Source organism: Pseudorca crassidens, chromosome 2 (genome assembly GCF_039906515.1).
Source record: "Pseudorca crassidens isolate mPseCra1 chromosome 2, mPseCra1.hap1, whole genome shotgun sequence".
Taxonomy (NCBI): domain Eukaryota; kingdom Metazoa; phylum Chordata; class Mammalia; order Artiodactyla; family Delphinidae; genus Pseudorca; species Pseudorca crassidens.
In genome coordinates, this window is record NC_090297.1 from 9,039,999 (window position 1) to 9,062,675 (window position 22,677).

A 22,677-nucleotide genomic window follows, 5' to 3' on the forward strand; every position below is an offset into this window, starting at 1 on the left:
AGGAGGGGACTAGAGTCTGATTCTCCAGCAGCCTTGGGGGCGCTTGAGGTTGAAGGTGGTAATTTTGGAGCGAGGCCACCAGTGCAGTTGTAGGGTTTCCTTTAGTCATTTTAACCTATGTTGTGATTTTGCTGCGTGAGTGGCAGAGAGAGGGAGCCAGGGGGTGTGCAAAGGGGATGGTTATAACGCCGGATGGTTAAACTGCAGGAGGCGGGAGAGAGACATCACGGTGGGTCCGGTGGGTCGGAGGACGAAGGGTGGTAGGGGCAGAGGGTCGGGTCTCATGGAAGGAAGGATGGGGCACCAGAGGGAGGGAGCTGGATAGATGGGTGTGGGCTCTGAAACTGAAATTACGGGGGAGGTGCAGTTTCTGAGGATGACAAAGTCTGGGGGGACCCTGGGAGCAGGTGACTGAGGTTGGGTGAAGGACAGGATGGTGGGAGGTTAGAAGGTCAAGGACTCGCAGACCAGGAGTTGGAGGGATTGCCCACGTGCAGGGTGAAACCACCCAGAAGTTAGGCGTGTGCTGCAGAAAGTGACAGTGAGCTGGGAGCTGAAATCGTCAAGGAATAAATGACGAGGACTTCCTTCCTGGCCTGCCTGGAACTTCGAACCAGAGCATTTTAGAGAGGAGAGAGGGAGAATGGTCGGGAAGGGGCGACTGGAAGCAAAGAGGGCCCCCCCCCCCTCCTGCCTAGAGTTCTGAGAGAAAGAGCCCTCACGTGACAGGGCTGCTCAGGAAGCAGGGTCCACAGGGATCTGTCATCAGTGTTAGGAGTGGGTGCCGGAAGACACGAGAAAATTACAAGGGAAAGGGGTGGCACAGGGGTTGGGGAGAGGAGACCCCAAGGGGCCCTGAACAGGACAGCCGGAGCTGGGCCTCAGGGCAACCAGGGATGCTGGGGAAGCGTGGGAGTGGGGACCAGGGCTGGGCGTGGCTGGGTAGGAGGCGGGCACCCTATCCTCACCCCTCAGAGTCCCCCTAATCAAACAGGACCGGCTGCGGTGTGGACCAAGGTCACTGCCACCCTGGCTTTGCCCTGGAGCCCATGGAGCTGAGACCTGACACCAGCCACAAGGAGAATGTGCCCCCCAGGCCGGCCACCCCCCTGAGGCCAGGCAAGAGGCTCAGGGGGTCTGGGTCAGAGGTGGCAGGAGTGAGGTCCCCTCGGGTAGCAGCCCAGCGGCCCTTTCGCAGACAGGCCAGCCCAGGGCCTTGCTAATTCCAGAGATTAGCTGTTCAGGGCCAGCCAGGCCAGGACAAAATCTTCCAGCCTGGGGCGCGAGGGAGGGTCAGGAAGTCAGGACACGAGGTGAGGAGGGAGGCGCAGGAGGGGGCCTGTCTGGGGCCCCTGGCAGAGAAGGGGCCCTCACAGGTCGGTCTTCTGGCAGCGCTGGTGGGCTGGGAACCTCCCTGCTCAGGTTCCTGGGGCTTCCGGAAGGCCACCGAGCTGGTGCAGCCAGGAGTGGGAGTAGCCCAAGAACAAATTCAGATTCCTGTTTACTTGCCGGGCTCTCTGTGTTCTAGCTGTGTGGCCGTGGGGCAAGGCGCTTAACTTCTCTGACCTTTAGTTCCTATCTACAAACTTTCATGCCCACACTACCTGCCAGGCCCTCCCAGGCATCTCACCCGCCCCCAAGAGGCCTTGTCTCCCAGCTGCAGAACGGCCTGGGGGCTGGGGAGACCGGCAGGGAGGGAGCGCCACCACCTCGGGGCCAGAGCAGCCCACGTTTAGCTGTTTGATATGCTGAGTCTTGCTTTCACCCCAGCTGCGGACGCCCCAGCACCTCTTTGCTCAAGCTGGACACCAGGGAGCCGTCAGCGACACTTCTCTTTCCTTCACCCTCTTCTAGGCCTTCTCAGCAGACCTGATCTGTCTCCTTCTCTCCACCCTCCTGCCGCCCCCATGCCAGCCCCATCGTCTCTCGCCTGGGACCCCTCAGCAGCCTCCCAACTATCTCGCTGCTTCCCTCTGCCCTCCTCCCTGCCCCTGCCCTGTCCCTGCTCTGAGTCCCTGCACTGTCACCAGGTCGCTGCTCTGGCTCAAGACCCCCGGGTGCATCCGTTGGTCCACCTGGGATGACAGAGCTGACGCAGACCTCTGGAGCCTGGGCTCCCTCCCGTGTGGCGCCCTGTCCCTCCCCAGCACTGACCACCAAGTTCTCCCCCAGGACGTAACTGTCTGTCCTCTTTTTAGAGCAATGGAGACTCCGGAAGGGCCTGGCCAGTACACATGGCCGGTGGGTGCCCGTGGGCCAGGCCGAGAGCAGGGGGGCTGCCACCACACCATCCCCGGGGGCAGCGCTGTGCCAGGAGCCCTGCCGAGTCCAGAGCAACCTGACCAGCCCCAGCCTGGGCCTCGCCCTGAGGGACACGCCCGGCAGCTGACCAACTCAAGCTTCCGACAGCAGAGCAACTTACAGCCCCTGGCCGGGAGGCCCCAAAGAAGAGCCCAGGCGTCTGCCATCCAGCAGAGCGACCTGAGCGTCAGGGAGACGAGCGTGGCTGAGTGGGGACGTCACCTCTGGTCGGGGCTCAGGAAAGCTTCTGGCCGCACAGGATGCCCGGGGGAAGCCCTCTACCCCGAGGGCCACTGGCTTCCCCAGCCTCCCGCCCGAGGTGGTCCCGGCTGCTGTCCACCAATACCCCCTGCCCAGACATTGGGCCCGCTGCAGGCCTGGGCCCGCTCGAAGGGCACACACGGCTGGACCCCAGATCCCAGTGTGTCCTGGGGGGCTGGACCTCCAGGCTCGTGGGGGAACCCCTCATCCTGCAGGACCTGGCTGCTCCTGCCCAGAGCCGGACTCGGGCTCCGTCCCAAGTTGCCATTCACCAGCTGCTGGCCTCTGTGCAACGCCTGGAGCGTGAGGCAGTCCGTCTCAGGTGCCAGGCATCCTGGGAACCCCCAGGCCCTGTGCAGCAGGAGTCCTGGACCAGAGCAGGCCAGATACTCCCTGCTCACCCCCAGCCCAGCCAGCCTGTTCTTGCTTCCTGGGATGAGAGGAGGAAACATACCCAAGGTTTCAGGGAAACTGCAGGTTTTCCGGAAGCACCGGGGGTCCAGGATGGTCTCTCAGACTCTCAGGCAAGCAGCAAGTCTGCATCACTGGAGACTGCTTTGGAGATGCTTCCCGGGGTTGCCCTTGACCCTGAGCAAGGGGTCCTTCCTGCCCACCCTGTAAGACGAGGAGAGAAGTGCTCCCCAGGGACTACATACGGCAGGGGACAGAGGGAGGACCCCCTGCTCCCTCAAGGGGCGGGCAGCAGGGAGGCCAGACTCTGCTCTTCAGCCTCGTCCAGTTCAGCCCGGGGCATCCTCCCTGGGCGGGAAGGAGGGGACAGGACCCCGTGGGAGCAGGTCGGCAGCGAAGAAGAGAGGCCGGCTTCCGGTCTGCCAGACACGGCCCCCGCGAGGAGTGCCCTGCAGGGAGAGGCCAGAGGGGTCTGGGATGGGAACTGGGGGACTCAGGGTTGGGGGAGGAGGGCTGCCTCCCAGGAATTCTCGCTCCAAGCTGGGTGTCACTCCTCTGTCACCCTCCCTCAGAAAGGGAGGCTGTGGGCAGGCAGGCTTAGCAGGGGGTGTCCAGTCCTGCTTGCTTCTTGGCCTGAGTGCTGTGTCATGTCCCTTTGTTTTCCAAGAACGCAGCCAGAAACACTGTGAGCCTGGAGTCTGAGATAGGCCGGTGAGGTCATGGGCTGGAGGTGGGAGCCGGGGCCATGCTCCTGGGACGCCTCCTCTCCCATCTGCCTGCAGACTCCGTCCTGATGGAGATAAGGCCCGGATGGCAGATCCTTGCAGAATTTCAGGGGCAGGGAATGCCCCAAGGACAGGAACGCGGGGACTGCCGCTCCCGGGAATCCTAAACCTGTGAGGCTGTCCTGCATTCATTCCCCTGCCCCCAGCAGCTCTCTTGTCTGGGATTTCCAAGGCTAGCCCTCCATAGAGGGAAGTTCTCCCGGGGTCCAGCCAGCTCTCCTGCCGCAGCGTGGAGTATCACCCTCCATGCTGGAAAGGCGACGCGGGTGCTGCTGAGCCCCCAGCTCTCCCTGGGACTGGGGACCGGGCCCATCCCCTGGTCAGCCTGGTCTGTCCCCAGCCAGCAGTGGCTGTCCAGATGTTTCAGAGCGTGGCGGCACTGGGTGCAGAGGCGGCGGGCAGTGGCAGCGGCCATGGCGCTGGGCTGCCGGCAGCTGTTGCGCAGGGGCCTACGGGCGCCGCGGTGGACACTGCGGCTCCGGGAGGCCCAGCTGGAGGCGGCGTGGGGACGACACACGCAGGCCCTGCTGGCGCGGACCTTCCAAAAAGTTAGGGGCCTCCAGGTTGGACCGTGGGGGGGTGACGAAGTGCCAGTGTGTCTGGGGAGGAGGCTCTCCTGGGGCGCAGTTTGTTCCTCCTGAGTGATTGGCAGTAGGGGGGAGGCAGTGTCAGCCCAGACATGACCGAGCTCTGCCTGAATTCAAATCCTGTCTCCGCCACTTTCCTTTTCCCCACATTTTCTCACTGTGTGAGCTTGGGTAAGTTACTTAACCTCTCTGTGCCTTCGTCTCTTTAGCTTTAAAATGGGATCATAGGGACTCCTCTGGTGGCGCAGTGGTTGGGAGTCCGCCTGCCAATGCAGGGGACACGGGTTCAAGCCCTGGTCCGGGAGGATCCCACATGCCATGGAGCAGCTGGGCCCGTGCGCCACAGCTACTGAACCTGCGCTCTAGAACCTGAGAGCCACAACTACTGAATGAGCGTGCTACAACTACTAAAGCCCGTGCACCTAGAGCCCGGCTCCACAACAAGAGAAACCAAGGCGATGAGAAGCCTGCGCACCGCGATGAACAGTGGCCCCCGCTGGCGGCAACTAGAGAGAAAGCCTGCATGCAGTAACGAAGACCCAACGCAGCCAAAAATAAATAAATAAATAAATTGATTTTTTTAAAAAAATGGGATCATAATAGTACATACCTCTCAGGGTTGTTGTGAGGTTAAATTAATAAATATATGTGCCTATGTGCCTAGCACATAGCAAGCACTCTACCGTTTCAGTGGTTGCTACTTTTTGTTTGTTTTGCTTTTTGTTTCTGTTTGGTTTCACTGTGTGTCATGCGGGATCCTAGTTGCCCAACCAGGGATCGAATCCATGCCCCCTGCAGTGGAAGCGCAGAGTCTTAACCACTGGACCGCCAGGGAAGCCCTGGTTGTTATTTTTTACTAGCGGTTTGCCAGCCAGGACTAGGAGAGAACTTCTATATTCTTCCCTCCTTGGGAAAAGTGGTTTAGGAGGACCCAGCTCTAGGTTTTGTCTCCCAAGGAAAACCCTGCCTCTTGGGCTCTATCTTTCCATTCATTCATTCATTCCCAAAGAGGCAGGGGAGTCTAATGGTATGGTTCAAACCACAACGTCTGACTCGTGTCCCCGCCCTTCCTGGTGCCCGCCGCTGCTCAGGGTACACTTGAGGCTACAGCCAACGTCCCTCTTCCCCTTCTCTCTTGTCCCAGTGGAGAAACTTGATTCAGCAGCAGAAACAAGGGCAGTTTCACATCCAGGCTGGGCCAGGACCCCCATCCTCTGGGGGAGGCCAGGACCGAGGCCCCTCAGGAAGGAAGCCGGTGGTGGACACCGCCTGGAGAAGCAGGTGGTCTGGGACACCCCAGGTCGGTCAGTGTGACCTGGGAAGTGCTGGTGGCCCTCCCTCCCTCCTTGTCCCCCGTTTCCCCTCCCCCACAAGAGAATGAGGATAAAGCCAGCACATGTGGACCAAGATTTGTGCAAAAGGATGTCCATCACGGTGTTATTTACACTTCGTGAAAACTTCGAAACGGCCTAATACCCAACAGCGAGAGAGAAAATTGTAGTTTAACCATGTGATAAAAATTTGGCAACAGTTCAATATGATGCTTATTGAGATGTTTTAAATTCCTCCCCACTCTTTTTTTCTTTATTTTTTGTTTCGGTAGCTTTACTGGTGTTCTTTCTAATCGTAACAGTAATGCATGTTTGATTTGAAAAAACATTCGAGATAGATGGAAGTATTTCAATCAATTTGAAAGTTTCACCTCCCTCCTTACGTATATTATTCCCCTTCCTGGAAGTAGGTTTATGGGTATTTGCATAGAATTTTTAATGAGAAGGAAAAGGGTTATGGCAATGTTCAATGAAAAACAAAAAGAGAATACAAAAATAGTACCTAAAATATTTTTTCCTATGAACATAAAACAGTGCATAGAAAAAGAAACCAGAAGCAAAAATACTGAAATGTTGCATAACAATGTGAATTACTTAATACCACTGAACTGCTCACTTAAAAATGGTTAAGATGGGGACTTGCCTGGTGGCGCAGTGGCTGGGAGTCTGCCTGCCAGTTCAGGGGACACGGGTTCAAGCCCTGGTCCGGGAGGATCCCACATGCTGCGGAGCAACTAAGCCTGTGTGCCACAACTACTGAGCCCGAGTGCCACAACTGCTGAAGCCCAAGTGCCTAGAGCAGGTGCCCCGCAGCAAGAGAAGCCACCGCAACGAGAAGCCCACGCACCTCAGCAAAGAGTAGCCCCTGCTCACTGCAACTGGAGAAAGCCCGTGCGTAGCAACCAAGACCCAACACAGCCAAAAATAAAGAAATTAATTAATTTAAAAATGGGTTAGAATGGGTATCCTCGGAAAATTTACAAACAACAAATGCTGGAGAGGGTGTGGAGAAAAGGGAACCCTCTTGCACTGTTGGTGGGAATGTAAATTGATACAGCCACTATGGAGAACAGTATGGAGGTTCCTTAAAAATCTAAAAATACAACTACCATATAACCCAGCAATCCCACTACTGGGCATATACCCGGAGAAAACGGTAATTCAGAAAGAGTCATGTGAGGCTTCCATGGTGGTGCAGTGGTTAAGAATCCACCTGCCAATGAAAGGGACATGGGTTCGATCCCTGGTCTGGGAAGATGCCACATGCCGCGGAGCAACTAAGCCCGTGTGCCACAACTACTGAGCCTGCGCTCCAGAGCCCGTGAGCCACAACTCCTGAAGCCCAGGCACCTAGAGCCCATGCTCCACAACAAGAGAAGCCACCGCAATGAGAAGCCCGCACACTGCAACAGAGTAGCCCCCACTCGCTGCAACCAGAGAAAGCCTGCGCGCACCAACAAAGACCCAACGCAGCCAAGAATAAATTAAAAAAAAAAAAAAAGAGTCATGTACCACAATGTTCATTGCAGCACTATTTACAATAGCCAGGACATGGAAGCAACCTAAATGTCCATTAACAGATGAATGGATAAAGAAGATGTGGCACATATATACAATGGAATATTACTCAGCCACAAAAAGGAACAAAACTGAGTTATTCGTAATGAGGTGGATGGATTTAGAGTGTGTCATACAGAGTGAAGTAAGTCAGAAAGAGAAAAACAAATACCGTCTGCTAACGCATATATGTGGAATCTAGAAAAATGGTACTGATGTACCTAGTGACAGGGCAGAAATAAAGACGTGTATGTAGAGAACGGACTTGACACAGTGGGGGAAGGGGAGGCTGAGACGTAGTGAGAGCGTGGCACTGCCATATATACACTCCCAAATGTAGAACAGATAGCTAGTGGGGAGCTGCTGCATAGCACAGCGAGAGCAGCTTGGTGCTTTGTGATGACCTGGAGGGCGGGAGGGAGGCTCAAGAGGGAGGGGAGGGCTTCCCTGGTGGCGCAGTGGGTGAGAGTCTGCCTGCTGATGCAGGGGACACAGGTTCGTGCCCCGGTCTGGGAGGATCCCACATGCCGCAGAGCGGCTGGGCCCGTGAGCCATGGCCGCTGAGCCTGTGCGTCTGGAGCCTGTGCTCCGCAACGGGAGAGGTCACAGCAGTGAGAGGCCCGCGAACCGCAAAAAAAAAAAAAAAAAGAGAGAGGGGATATGGGGATATATGTATACATATAACTGATTGACTTTGTTGTACAACAGAAACTAACACAACATTGTAAAGCAATTATACCCCAATAAAGATGTATAAAAAAATTCAAAAAGTAAAAAAAGAAAGTCACAATAATCATATCAATATTCCTTAAAAAAATGGTTAACATGGTAAATTTTATATTACGTGTATTTTACCGCTATTAAAAATACAAATAAATAAATAAATGTCATCTCCCATCCCCCCCGCAAAAAAAATGCTAAAATGGTGGTCATCTCTGGAGTGGTGAGATTAAAGGTGGTTATTTTCTTTTCCTCAATTTTCCATTCCAGTGATGTATTGTTTTTGTTCCTATTTTTAAATGAAACAAATGTGTTTAAAATAATTATTTAAGTAATATTATTTTAATGCATGTGTGCTGTAAAAAACCCTAATAGTATTGATGAGAATTCAGCAAAAGCAGAACCCTCCCCCCAAATCACTTACATAATCAGGAGTGGAACGTACTGTCTGGAACAGAACAGGGGGTGGCTCAGCACATCTTTGCTCCTGCAGGCAGGCGGCACTGCAGGACGGGGGTGGATGGGTTGGGACCAGGTGCCCTCCCTCTGCCTGGGCATCAGTTTCTCTCTGGGCAATTTTACTCTCAGTCCAAGGAGTCGGAGGGAGGAGGCGGGAGCCCAGCCGATTCCATTGTGTTCTGGGCCGAGGCCAGATGGAGGAGACAGGGGAGTCCAGATCCTGCAGGCTCTGCAACAGCTGGCTGGTAAGATGTGGGGCGCTGGGAAACGGGGGAGATGGAGCCAGGTCGGGCAGGGGGTCCTCAGTGAGTGAATGAGTGTTTATCGAGTATCTACTCTGGCAGCTTCCCAGACAAGATCTCATTTGATTCTCTCGTGGTGACCTCAGCAAGACATTGTGCCCATTTTACTGATGGGGAACTGAGGCACAGAGACATGAAGTGACCAGCTCAAAGACACAGAGTATGAGAGGCGCGCATCCTGCATTTGTGTGCCATGGACGCTGGTACAGGCCGGACAGAAGCTTGAGTGTTAGAATTGGCAAGTCCTTAGACATGACTCACTCGTGGGGAAACTGAGGCCCAGAGATGGAGAGGGACTGGCTGGAGGCCACATGACCTGGGGTCCCAGGAGTCAGTGGTCCCTCCTGGCCCTGACTTCCCCTCCCTTCACTCTCTCTTCCCCCTCTCTTCGTTCCCTGTAGTCTTCCTCCTGTGGTGCCGTCAGAAGGAACGGGCAGGAGAAGGGGGTCCAGGGAGAGGCCTCTGGGGCCGTGCTGAGGGCTCAGAGGATGGAGAGGCCGCCCCCAGGCCTGGTGCTCTCCTGCTGCAGATGCAGCCTGGGTGTCCCCACTGGACACCCGGTGCCAGAGGGCCTGGCTCTGCAGGTAGGGGGAAGTGGGAATGGGGACCGCCTCCCCTGAGGCAGAGGGTGAGATGCAGCTGGGAGATGCACTTTAAGTCAGTTCTTGACTCCTAGTGTTGAAATGATGAAAATAAGAAATGAATACATGTGCCATTTACTGAGATGCTAAGACCTGGCAGACACCACCCAGGGGCTGGGATTTAGTTATAAGCAAAGCTTCATGCCCGCTGTCACTGGCCCTCATGGAACCCATGGCCCAGTGCTGAGACAGGCAGGAAATTAACAATCACAAAGGGTGTGTGTGTGTGAATACCACCAAAGTTAAGTGCTGTGAAGGGAAGAAACACAGATCTACATGAAGTTGTTTTTTTCCTTGTTAACTATTTTATTACGGGACTTTTAATCTTACATAAAAGTAGGGGAAATAGGATAATCACCCTCAGTGTACCCATCGTCCAGTTTCACGAAAATCACCTCCTGAGAAAATGTGTTTAATCTGTACCCTGGCTACTTCCCCCAGGACATAATTTTGAGGCAAATCCCATGCATCCTACCATTTCATCTGTAAATATTTCTGTAGCATCTCTAAAACATAAAGTGTCTTTTAAACAACAGAACCACCAGGCCAGGATCACACCTAAAAAATGAATAATTCCTTAACACCAACAAATATCTGGTCAGCATTCAAATTTCCAATTGTTTTATAAGCAAATATGTTGTTATAGTTTTTTGGGTTTTTTGGGGTTTGGTATTTATTTATTTATTTTGTCTGCGCTGGGTCTTAGTTGCGGCACGCAGGATCTTTGTTGTGGCATGCAGACTCTTAGTTGCGGCATGCACGCGGGATCTAGTTCCCCAACCAGGGATCGAACCCAGGCCCCCTGCATTGGGAGCACGGAGTATTACCCACTGGACCACCAGGGAAGTCCTTGTTGTTATAGTTAGTTTGTATTGGGATCTAAATAAGGCCCACTTGCTGTCATCGGTTGAGGGGTCCTTAAGCTCTTTTTAATCTAGGGACTCCCCTCTGTTGTTTTTGTTTGTTTCTTTGTTTCCTTGCAAGTTATCTGTTGAAGAAACCAGGCTGCTTGTCAGGTAGAGTTTCCTACTGTCTGCATTTTGCTGATTGCATCCCCCGATAGAGTTTTCTTTTTCATAAATTTATTTATTTATTTATTGTCTGCGTTGGGTCTTCGTTGCTGCGCGCAGGCTTTCCCTAGCTGCAGCAAGCGAGGGCTACTCTTTGTTGCGGTGCATGGGCTTCTCATTGCAGTGGCTTCTCTTTGTTGCGGAGCGCAGGCTCTAGGCGCGTGGGCTTCAGCTGTTGTGGCACAACGGCTCAGTAGTTGCAGCTCGCAGGCTTAGTTGCTCCGCGGCATGTGGGATCTTCCCGGACCAGGGATCGAACCCGTGTTCCCTGCATTGGTAGGCGGATTCTTAACTACTGCACCACCAGGGAAGTCCCCGATAGCGTTTTCTATGAGAACTTTTGACAAAGGGAGCTGACCTCGACCAGGGCTCAGCAGAGATGGGAAGGGTGCATGGCTGACTGGTGGAGGGACAGCAGACAGGAGTGCCAGGCAGAGGGAACAGAACAGCATGTGCAAAGACCTCTGACAGGGAGAGGAACATGGAAAATGCAAAGAACGGCAGTCCAGTCGGAGCCCTGTTAGTATGGGGTTGGGGGCTGGGGTGCTTTGAGATGAAGTTGGAAAGGTGTGTAATGGTGGGTGGGGGACAGACCATGCAGAGAGTGCCTTGTTGTCAGTGGGGAGGAGTCGAAATTTGATCATCAGAGCAAGGGGACTGCTCCTGGCGTATTTTAGCAAGAGAGTAAGATAATTTGATTTGAGATTTGAAAAATATCACTCTGGTTACTGTGTAGGCACTGACTGGAGGGGCGGGGGCAAGTGGATGCAGGAGGGCAGGTAGGAGGCTGCTGAGGCCATCCAGGCACCCAGAAGTGACGGTGTGGCCTGAGCAGATGGCATGCTGCACCATCCCACAGCAGCCCCATTTTACAGACAAGAAAGCTGAGGCTCAGAGCGGTGAGTGGCTTGCCCAAGGCCTCAGTGGTGTCTGGCACATGGCGGGAGGCTGTAGCTGCAGTCATTACAATGAGCACCTGCACTTTCTCTTGGCTCTCCAGGTGCTTTGGGGCCTGGCAGCGGTTCGCACAAGGAGGGACCCGGTACCGGGACCACATGGCCAACCGCGGGCAGGGACCCTGAGGATGTGCCTGCAGCAGTGGGTGCAGACGAAGCAGCTCCAGGCCTCAGATGGGGCGAAGGTGACCCAGCTGTCCCTTTGTTGGCGGGAGGCAGGTGAGCAAGTGGCGGGCCGAGGGGCTCCCTCTCTCTCCCACCCCAGCAAATAGCATCACTTAAGCTCCTTCTGCAGTCGCCCAGTTGATTTAGGGATGCTCGTGGTGGGAGGTGATGGGATCGGGAGTTTTCTCGGGGATGCGGCCTGGCAGGCCTGGGAGGGTCCGGAGGGGTCCCTGGAGCAGCAGGCTTTGGTGGGCCCCATCCTGACCTCCATCATGAGCTCCTCTAGGCGAGAGACCTGTTCAATCTTCCACCTGGAAGAGATGGAGCCCCTGCTTCTGGGAAGCTTCTGGTCTTAGGGGGATGTACAGCTCCTGCCCCCGACTGACCAAAACGTGACAGAGGAAGATGGGATCTTCCAGATGTCCCGGTGGGGAGGGCTTGGGGGTGGTGGGAGGGGGCAGTAGCCACAAGGGGAGAGGCCCTAAGGGGCCTGAGGCAGCGTCCACCAATGGCTTTGAGCAGAGGGTGCTCACTGGTTCATCTCTTGTCTGCTTCTCAGGGAACATGGCCCTCCCCAGCTCAGCCCCTGGGGGGGGCCACAGCCCACGGCCTGGGGGTGGTGGCCCAGGCCCAGGCGCTGCCCCGGGAGCAAGGCCGGCGCTCCTTGCAGGAAGCCGGCCGGAGGCTGGCCCTCCACCGGGCGCTGCTGCTCTGGAGGACGCAGCTCTCCCAGCGCCAGCGGGCGGAGCAGGTGTCCGTGAGTTTGTGACCTGGGGTTGGGCCTGGAGGACATGGGGTGGGAAGGTGAGCAGTCCTCAGCACTGGATGGAGTGTCCCATAGGGAATGGGCCACATCCTACTCCTCTCTGTGGCCCCAGCATGGGGCCTGGCACCCCGTGATGCCCAGCAGGCATGGGGCCGGGGGAGGTAGCCTAGGGACGCTGAGTCAGTGATACAGCAGAGAGCTGTGGGGGACAGGGAGTGGTCAGGGGCACAGACACGGAGTCCTGCCAAGGTGGCTGGAACCTAACGGGGAGGTTGGTTTAACGCTCTTCTCCCTCCCCAGAATCTGGACCCACCTCTCACCCATCTCCTGGCTAAGGGGGAGGCCCCTGGTGGCGGAAACCCTGTATGTCTCCTCACCACTGTCTCCTAGCGTCTTGCAGAGGCCCAGGCTGCCGAAGGCCCAGAACAAATACCGTAAATGAATCAGTGAAGGAGCCACTTTTTCCCCTGCCCCCATTTGCCTTATTACACAGCTGGAGAAGCTGAGGCTCAGAGGGGTCAAGCAGCTTGCTCTAAATCACGCTGAATCAGGAGCAAGAAGTGAGACCTATAGTGAGACCTTGCGATGCTTTTATACAAGGTGGGATGCTGGGACTCAGAGCCCAGGCTGATGGTTATGGGTGAGAGAGCCAGTGGAGGTCAGGAGGGGCCAGCTTCACTGATGGAATGTCAGCAGGAATGTAAGCCAGCAGCTGCAGGGTTAAGAATTCTGTCCTTAAAAGCTATGCACCTAGCAGAGGAGCTCCCACACTGCGATCTATTGAAAGTCAGCCCTCAACACAAGGGGTTGTAAAGAAACAAACAAAAACCCAAAATAACAAACAAAAAAGAACAAAACAAGAAAAAAATAAAAACAAACCAAAAAAAGCTATACACCTGGCATCCATCAGCCCCACACCCACTTGGTCCACTTGGACCCTCAGTCTCTTTTAATGCGTCCCTGGACCTCTAAGGAAACTCAGTTCACCATGATCCTTCAGAATGTAGCCCTCCCTCCCCCAGTCTATCCTCTGGCCTTTGGGTACCGGGTCACAGTCCATAGCTCCCTGCAACATATCTGAGGCTGCCCTGTAGCCTGAGATGAGTGCTTGGATCCCAGGTCTGCTGCTGTTTGGAGTTTGGGGAAATGACCTTCCCCCAGGCCTCAGCTTCCCTACCTTTATAACCGAGTGGAGGCAGAAATACTGGTGTGGGCTCTTGAGTCCTGGGTCGCTGGGCCTGGGCTCGGCTCCACTCCGCATCAACTGTGTGGCCCCCATGCACCCAGGGAGTGTGGCGAGGATCAACCAGGTGATCAGGGCAAGTAGAGCTGTGGTCTTGGCCTCAGCTGCTCACGGGGGTCACTGTGGGGGCTTTGGAAAAGTTGGGGAGCCCAAGCCGCACCCAGACCATTACATCAGAATCTCCGGGGCTGGGGCCCCAGTGAGCATCGGTATTTCTTAGAGCCCCCAGTGGTCCTAGTGGGCGGCCCATGTGGGAGGTGGGGTTGCCCAGCTCTGGCCCAGCGTTTGGCTCACGGTGGCACCCTTCCAGCACCCCCAGCCAGGGGTGACGGGGGGCCCCGGCACTCACCTGCCCCCTCCAGTAGCTCCTTCTTCGAGGGCGTGCAGCAGCGGGCGCTGCGTCACAGCCTGAGGGGTTGGCGCCTGAGGGCGCGGGATCCGGGCAGCGCCAGGACCACCTTGGCCCCAGCGGTTCTGGGCGGTGTCCTGGGAGGAAAGGCCCTGCCGGGCTGCAGGACACCCCGCAGCTCCCTGGAGCAGGTGAGGGGGAGAGGGTGGGGAGGGCTGGGAAGGGGAGGGGAGGGGGGAGGGGTAGCAGCACCCAGGGCACCCAGGACTCCACAGCTCCTTCCCCAGGCTTCCCGGGCCCCCGCCCTCCTGGAGGTGTTCCGGGTGAGCTTTCTGTGGGCAGCTGGGCAGCAGCAGCAGGGGCGGCACCTTCTGCTCTGGCAGGCGCAAGCCCAGCAGTCCCGGGGCGTGGCAAGGTGGCATCAGCGCACCCTTCAGAGGCGGTAGGGACCCCTCCCCAGGACGGGTGAGCCATGCTGCCCACCACCCTTGGATTTACTGTTTCCCATCAATCCTTGCCCTTCCCACCTCACCCCCTTGGGGTCTGCATCCCAGAGGGCTCCCCTCACACCCCAGACTCAAATCCTCTCAGAGCCTCCTGCCCTCCTACCCTGCCCTGCTGAGAGGTGTGAGGTATTCATTTCTCCCAGAAATTTCACGGCTGTGGTAATCCCAGCTTTGTCCCTCACTGGCTGTGTGATCTTGGGCAAGTTGCTTAACCTCTCTCTGCCTCTATCTCTCCGTTCGTATGGGGGTAATAATAGGACTCACTCCAATGGGAATCAGCGAGGGAGGGGCATGCACATCCCCTAGCACAGTGCCTGGCGTTAGTAAACACTCAGCCCGTGGCAATGTTCCTCACTAGGAGCTGAGCATAGCACTTGGCATCGGGGGTCTGGGGTCCCACTGCATCCCGACCACCTGTCATTGTGACCCTTGGAGCAGCATTTAAGCCCTCCAGCCCCCAGCAACCCACCCTCCCCCATGATGGATGGAGGGAGAAGAGTCACCCCAAGCCCTCCATGCTTCTGAGGGGAGGGGAGGGAAGGGGAGGGCTGGGCTGGCCCAGGGTGGCAGTGACCACCTGAGGGTGGACACTCCCCTTCCCAGCATCCTCCTTGGCTGGAGCCACTGGGCAACAGCCCAGGGGGCCAGGAGAGAGCTGGCTGCCCGCCGGGCCTGGAATCAGAGATGCAGGGCCGTGCTGGGCCTGTGGCGGCAGCAGCTGGTGCAGCAGCAGGAGACGGAACAGTGGGCCCGGGAGTGGGATGGGGACAGCAGCGACGTGCACTGGGCCACTGGCACTGCTGCTGGCAGAGTGAGTCGGGCACTGGGACAGGGCACCGGGGCTGAGGGGGGGCCCAGGTCTGTCAGGGACACCCAAGATTCTGGTCCTCTAGCACAGAGTCCAGTGATGGGACACTCCCACAACCCCCCACCCCCCCACCCCAGGTCTGGGTGGCAGAACAGGACCGGGGGGCGTGGACGCTGTAGGCTTGGGTTAACGTTCCCCACTCTTCCATTCCCTGGCTGTGTGGACTTTAAGTGTGCTACTTAACCTCAGCTTACTCATCCGTAAAATGGGGATAACAGTGGTACCCCCCCCACCCCCGCTAGAGTGATTGTGAGAATTCTGTGAGACAATCCACACTAAGGGCTTGGCTCAGATCCCCGCTCCTCGTGGGCGCTACCATCATCATCACCATCTTCATCTTCATCCTTGTCACCCTCACCTGGCCTTCAGGAGTCACAGTGTCCTCAGAGCCCAGCACAGAAGGCGGGGATCACTGGGGGCAATTTTAGAGGCTTCTCACTCCGTTGCTATCATATCAGTGGGCTGGCAGGTGGGAATTTGGTTGTTCTGGAAAGTTCGTGTCCTGTCCACTGGGGACAGCTGCTTCCCCAGCCTAATCGTTGCCCAGGAACATTGACCTAGTGTTGCCAGACCTCTGTTTTTACAGAAAAGCTGGAAATCTGTATTTTTATGTGAATTCTCCTGACTCCTAAACATCGTCAAGAAATTAAAAAAAACAAAACAAAACAAAACTCTGAGTTGGTAGTCCTGGTCACCAGTAGGACGCCTGTAATGGGAGCATCTTAACCCAGACAGTTAGGCAGCCTCCTTGGTTCCCACTTGGGTAGAGGGCAGAAGCTGGCAGAGCAGGGGCCCACGGTTCCTTGGGGCCCAGGCTGAGGCTGCAATGAGCGCCTAGGGGCACCTCAGCATCTCTCTGGCCACAGGACAGCAGCTCCTGCGTGAAAAGTAACAGCGGTGTGTGCGGGCCCGCCTCCAGGGCCTGCGCAGGGCCGTGTTCCGGGGCTGGCAGGAGGCAGCAGCTTGTCAGGGACCCACGGCGGCCGGTCCAGAGCAGCTCCTACTGCAGAGGTGGCCGGGCCTGGGGGTGGGAGAGCGAGGGTCACCCCCACCCCTGGAAAAGCAGGGAGAGAGCCCAGGGATGGGAAGCTGGGTGGCCTCTGCAGCTCTAGGGGCAGGCCAGGCTGGAGGCCTGGGACCCGGGCATCATGGGCGTGAAGGGAGATCCCAGCCTGGAGTCAAAACCACCAAGCTTCCATTATATGAATTGTTTGGGAGGTGCGGGATGGCAAGCCCCTAACCCCACCCAATGCCCTGACAAGCCCCAGGTCTCCACCTCCTGGCCAGGTCAGACCTTTGGTTTCAGAGCTCACAGTTAAGATGAGGAAATCAGGGACTTCCCTGGCGGTCCAGTGGTTAAGACTCCGCGCTTCCACTGCAGGGGGGATGGGTTCGATCCCTGGTCAGGGAACTAAGATCCCACGTGCCTTGAGGCCAAAAAAAAAAAAAAAAGAAAAAGATGGGGAAATCAACTCCTCAAACAGCCACCACAAAGAGAGAGAAATCTGAAATAGAGATGTTCTAGTGACACACATATACCGTTCATGGGTGCATGTTTAAAAGCAGAGGGGACAGATGACACCTTCTCCCACGGTTGGTTCTGTACAAACTCACACGCATTCACAGCGTCCCCACGGGGCCATTGAACCATTCACTGCAGAGCGGCTGATGTTTTCTTGGTCCATCTGGGAGCGGGGGACCACATTCTCCTCACTGACCTCCTGGCCCACAGTGGCCTTGTGAGGGCAAGCAGGGCGTGGCTGCTCTCTTGGTGGAGGGGGACCTGAACCCACAACTGCCAGGTTCCTACACCGTCCCGGGCAGCACCTGCCCCCGGAGCGAGGGTGAGTGCGTGCCAAGGCCCCTAAGCGAAAGCCGGAGCTCTCACCTGTTATACATCGATCCATACGTTCTTAAGGCACAGGGCTGTGTAGCCAAAACTGTTAAGAACCTGTGATGGTTTGTGGGGAATTTTCAGGTGTAATTTTGAATTAATGTGACTTTTGACTGGGAAGTCGGCTGGGCCCCTTCTCTGCACCTGTTCTGCAGCCGCTTCCAGGCCTGGTGTGGAGTAGTGAGAGGCACAGGGATGCCCCGGGCCAAGGGTCCAGCCTTCCAGGATGGCCTGAGGAGATGGGCACCAGGGGCCACATTTGCCAGTGAAGCCCCAGAAGCTGCAGCCCGGCCTCAGGAGCAGCGCGTGGCCCAGGCCTCCTTCTCCTGCTGGAGAAGCCAAGAACAGGGACACCAGGTGGACAGCAAGCTGAGGAGGGCCGGGCCCAGCCGGCCTTCGTTGCAAGGCAAGTGGCCCCGGGCCAGTGATGTGAGGCCCGCCAGCGGGCAGGAGAGAGAATCCAGGCCCAGGCCCTGTGCTGGCTGCTGCCCCGAAGCTGAGCGCCAGGTGGGCGCCCATGGCCTGAGGGCGGCCCCGCACTGTGCTTCCAGCTTAGGCCTTGAGCTCGTATGGGGCCAGGGTAGAGGGTATTTGACGGCTGGTGGCAGGTCTCAGGGGGCTAGGGGTGATGGGGAGAGGAGGTCCTGGTCCCTGGGGTCAAATTCCAGCTCTGCACTTTCCAGCTATGCCACCCCTCTTTGGGCAAGTCTAACTTCGAAGGTCCAAGGAAGATTACAGGCCTGCCTTGCAGGGTGGCCCCGGGGATTAGAATAAGAAATAACGTGTGCAATTTCTCCGCTCAGCTCGGGCTAGACACACACCAGGTCCTGGATGATATAAATCAGTGCTCGTGGGGAGGATGGGAGGGAAGGAGGAGTTGGCAGGACTGCTTTCTCTGTGTCCCCTAAACAGGATGCCTGTCCCCATCGTGTGACAGATAATTCTGCTGCTCTCTGTGCCCATTTGAACGTGATTTCCCCAGAAGAGGGATGGGGGACGAGGAACACAGGCACGGGGCTTTGCCTGGAGGTCCCCCTCCTGCGGTGCACTGGCGGGGGCAGAGGAGGGCTCCCTACAGCCCGCTGTAGAGTCCTGGCCCTGATGGCCTCGGTGTGGGCTCCTCCCTTGCCGCCAGCGTCCTAGAGGCCTGCGCCCAGTCAGCGACTGGGGGCCATGTCCAGCGAACTGCCATCGCCCAGTTCCAGCGGGCTGGGCCCAGGCGCCTCCTGCGAACCCACTGGGCCCAGTGGCGGACAGCGCTGCTCAGATTGTGGCTGGAACCACAGGCCGAGGCCCAGGAGGCCAGCACAGCCCACCCCAGGCCCAGAGCCAGCCTCAGGCACTGGCCTAGGCTGGCCGCCAGAGGGCACCTCTGCTGAGGAGCGCTCCAGCCCTGCGGAGGCAGGTGAGGCCCGGCCCAGGTCAGGTGGGAGGTCCAAAATGACCTCGGGGCTACTGGCCTCAGAGTCAGCTTGATTCAGCCCCGATGGTGAGGGTGGTTGCATGCTTTTCCAGGACCCCAGCAGCCTTGTGGACACCACCCCTACGGGTTCTCAACAGCCTCCTGGCCGGGCAGCCAGCCAATTACAGGTCCATCAGCACTTACTGAGCACCCACTGAGCGCCAGCCCAGTGCTGGTCTGCTACAAAGAAGCACCCTGGGTCGCATCTGTTAGGGAGACAGACACCTCAACTCATTATAAGTCCTGGTAGTCTAGGATCAAAAGAGGTAATTGGGGTCAGTAGCAATTTTTTGTCGTTCTTTTTTTTTTTTTTAATTAGAAAATGAAACATGCTCATTATAGAAAACCCAGAAAATATAAATGAAAAAATATTCTTTCATGACTCTCTCTACCCAAAGATGACTGCCAGTCCGTCTCCAGACCAGAAGCATTAGTTCTGATACCTGCAAAGGGTGACAAAGAGCTGGGTGGCCTAGCACGAGGGAAGAGGCCACAAGGAAACCCGGGCACAAAGAGTGACGCTGCATGGCAGTCCATTGCGGGACACGTCATTGCGGGACACATAGCCCCAGAGTTACCGGCAGGCCACAGAGTGTTCCTCAAGATGAACTGGTATCATCAAGAATCCTGTTTCAGGATTCAAACAAAATATGTCATAGACTCTAGAAAAGTTTCTAAGAAAAAAGATTAAAGTGGTTTGTTTTCAATGGAATTGAAACGGACTGGCTTTGGTTATTTGCAGAATCCACATATTTACCTATGTGGGGCTATGGCGACAGCAGATTCTGGGGTCTCAGGGTATTTTATTTCTAGATCTGTGTTTCAAGAGAATTTTATTTTCAGAGTATGTTTATAAACACTTCCATTCCATTTCTGTCAGCAAAGGCAGGCAGGGATCCCGTTTACTGATGGAGAAACTGAGACTTGTAGAAACAAAGTGAATGTCAGGAATGGTCAATGGTAACTAGGGGGCTGAATTCCAGGCCCCCCTCTTTCTACCGCACGCACACGCGCGCCCAGGCAGCCCTCACCTAACGACGGGGGCGGGTTTTATGCCACCTCACGGTGGCACAGACTCCCTTAGAGAGCCCCTGGTGTCCGCAGAGTGCAGTCGCTGGGGGCTCGGGCCCTGGAGTCAGACCACTCCGTAGAGGTGAGGCCTCAGACAAGTAATTTGACTTTATGAGGCTGAGTGGGGAGAGTAATGCCCACCTCACAGGGTGTACCTGGCACAGGTAAGCTCTGATTGGTAGCCATTTTTGGTCCACTCACCTTCCTGAGTCTCGAGCCATGTGGGAGCGTGGGGAAAGAGGCAGTGGCGTGTACTGATGGCCACACTACTCTCGGCCTTTCCTGTCTCCTCTACTGGTCGGGAAAGGAGTCCTGCCAGGTCACTTGGGCCCCTAGATGTCCAAGCCCATTGGTTCAGGGTTTCCTCTTTGTTCCCTCAGGCCTGCAGCTGCAGGCCACAGGCCACAGGGCCTGGCCTGCCCAGCCCCAAGCACCACAGCCCCAGTGGACAGAGGAAGCAGAGAGGAACGTCCCGGACTCCCTCAGGGAGTAACCAATGTCTGAAGTGCAGGGATGAGACCGTCACCAGCCCTCACGGGCCTGGAAATCAGCTTTGAACTCTTGGCGAATCTGTCTTATGTATTTACTGTTTTTCCCCACCCATCTCCTCTTCTGGAATATTTCACAATTTTGAGAAAACAATTACAATTTCTCCTGGCCCACCCTTTGGGGCCACAGCCCAAGCCTTTGCAGGAGGCTTGGGCACAGGTGGTGGCAGCAGGGACACAGCCTCAACACCATTTCTCGTTAACTCTCTTCCTAGGGCTCAGCTTCCAGAAGTACTGGGGGAGAGCTTACTCCCCTGAATGATGTGTTAACCTCTTCTGACGCCCCTTTGCCAGGTGACAGAGAGCCTCCCCTCGGCCCTGCCTCCCAGCTCCAGCTGCTGGGGCGAGGGTCAGCGCCCTACGGGGCCAGAAGGGGACCCAGCTCTGAGACCAAAGACCTCGAGGGCAAAGGCGAGGCCGAGCAAAGGTGTCTGGGGTGGGAGCAGAGTGTGTGCGTGGAGAGGGAGGGCTGAGAGCAGGGGTGGAGAGGGAGGGCTGAGGGCAGGGGTGGAGAGGGAGGGCTGAGGGCAGGGATGGAGAGGGAGGGCTGAGGGCAGGGGTGGAGAGGGAGGGCTGAGAGCAGGGGTGGAGAGGGAGGGCTGAGAGCAGGGGTGGAGAGGGAGGGCTGAGGGTGTGGGCTGGGCTGAGGGCCTTGCCTGACCTGAGCCCTCTCTGGCCGGTGCTCGTCCCGCAGCATTCTGCGGACCAGGCCTAGGCCCGTGGCTCTGCCCTCTTTCCTGGCCATGAAGGGGTCGTGATGCCCTTTGCTGTCAGGACACACACCAGGGCCTCTCCCCTCAGGAGGAAGTACCTGCAGCGCTGGCGCCTTGAGGCACTGCTTCGCCGGCTCCGGGGTTCCCTGCAGGCCAGGCCCGGGCAGCTGCATGGCAGCGCTGGGTAGATGCTCAGGGGACGGAGCAGCTGGCGCCCACACTGGCGAGTGGGGCGGCCCCTCCCCACCCTCACGCTGACCTCCCATCACGTCCCATTCCCAGCCCTAACCCATGGAAACGCAGTCTCTGAAAGTAAGTTCAGGACTCTGGACCTACCAAGCCTGAAACCTCGGGAACAGGTGCAGGAAACTGCATTGTTAACACACCTCAGGTGACACCTCCTCGTCACATCCCCTTCCTCCTGGTGCCGCAGAGTTGCAGGCAGGGAGAGGCAGCAGAGGGGCTGGGGGCTGCCGGGCCGGGGACAGTGGTGGGCCCAGCTCGGGGTCTCCTCGTGACTGTCCCCATAGCTCAGGCAGTGGCACCTGAGGCGGGCCTGGTGACGGTGGGCCTTGCGGCTGCAGGTGTCTCAGCGATTACAGCAACAAGACGCTGGGTCCATTCCCAGGTACTGGGGGAGAGGGGGCGGCCCCGCCCCCCAGCAGGCCCTTCCTAGCCGTGCCACACCTGCACATTCCTGAGCTGCGGCCCTCCCTGCTTGGTGCCCCCAGAACCCCTTCTTTTCCAGGGGAGGGATCAGTTCAGTTAGAGAAAGCAGCCTGGATTCCAGAGCCCTTAATCCAGCTGGTGACCGCGTGCTGAGCACAGTCGTGGCCGTCACTGGTCCGGGGACGGGCTTGGCCTGTGGCACAGCTGCCGCTCACACCGCCTGTGTTGGGTGTGGGTCGCTGAGCGCCGCCCCGTGATGTGCACTCAGAACCCAGCTTCCCTGATCGCAGGCCTGTGCATCTGGCCCAGGGCAGAGGGAAGGGCCTCCTCTTCCCTCGGGGGCAGAAGGAGCTGGGCCCCCGGAGTTCCTCCAGCACTGACAGCACACACCCAGGAGGGAGCCAAAGAGTTTCCTGCTCCCTGATTCCAGGCCTTTGAAACACGGCACCAGCGTCTGGCAGCCAGGGGCCTGAGGGGCAGAGCCAGCAGCAGTGGGAGGCCTCGGAGCAGGCAGGAAGCCACCAGAGCCCCTGTGCTTGGTGGACTTGGGGTGAAGCAGGGGGCCCAGCAGCAGCTGTGATCCGTTCCCCTGGAAAGGAAAGCAGATCGGAGCCCCACCCACCTGAGGAGTACAGGCTCAGGCACAAGGCGCTCAGGCCAAGAGCTCTGAAGGACAATAAAACACCCTCCTTGGCCCCGGCTGCTTCTCTCTGTCTCTCCTAAAGGCTGCCCCCTGCCCCACCCAACCAGCCCCTCTGACCTGCTTCCTCTGCCGTCAGGCCGCCCTGTGGACAACCGGCCGCCTCCACCCCCACCCCCACCCCCACCCCACCCCCACCCCCCGGAGCCGGTGAAGCCCCGCAAGCAGGGGCTGGGACAGGGAACAGCCTGCGTGCACGTGTCAGTCACAGCCCCTGGGCGGTGGGGCCTGAGGGCTGATGCCTGGGGAGCAGTGCCAGACAGACAGCTTCCCGGACAGGGTGCATGCAGGGGAGGGAGCGGCAGGCAGAAGGAGGTCCTGCCCGAAAAATAAGCCAGGAAG

General features: G+C 57.2%; 1 protein-coding gene across 1 annotated transcript; it reads left to right on the forward strand.

Annotated features, from left to right (window-relative positions):
* The first annotated feature begins 332 nt into the window (after window positions 1-332).
* On the forward strand, window positions 333-22,241 carry C2H1orf167 (chromosome 2 C1orf167 homolog). The gene is given in 23 exon segments (XM_067729981.1): window positions 333-1,202; window positions 2,261-2,381; window positions 2,384-2,502; window positions 2,541-3,443; window positions 3,875-4,306; window positions 5,490-5,649; window positions 8,607-8,657; window positions 9,116-9,160; window positions 9,211-9,298; window positions 11,426-11,487; window positions 11,490-11,608; window positions 12,130-12,293; window positions 13,921-14,095; window positions 14,192-14,346; window positions 15,014-15,165; window positions 15,168-15,221; window positions 16,145-16,289; window positions 17,328-17,752; window positions 20,548-20,680; window positions 21,003-21,121; window positions 21,124-21,150; window positions 21,497-21,594; window positions 22,066-22,241. Coding segments are annotated over 23 exon segments (4,050 nt in total). The 5' UTR covers window positions 333-1,049; the 3' UTR covers window positions 22,216-22,241.
* The last annotated feature ends 436 nt before the right edge of the window (window positions 22,242-22,677 follow it).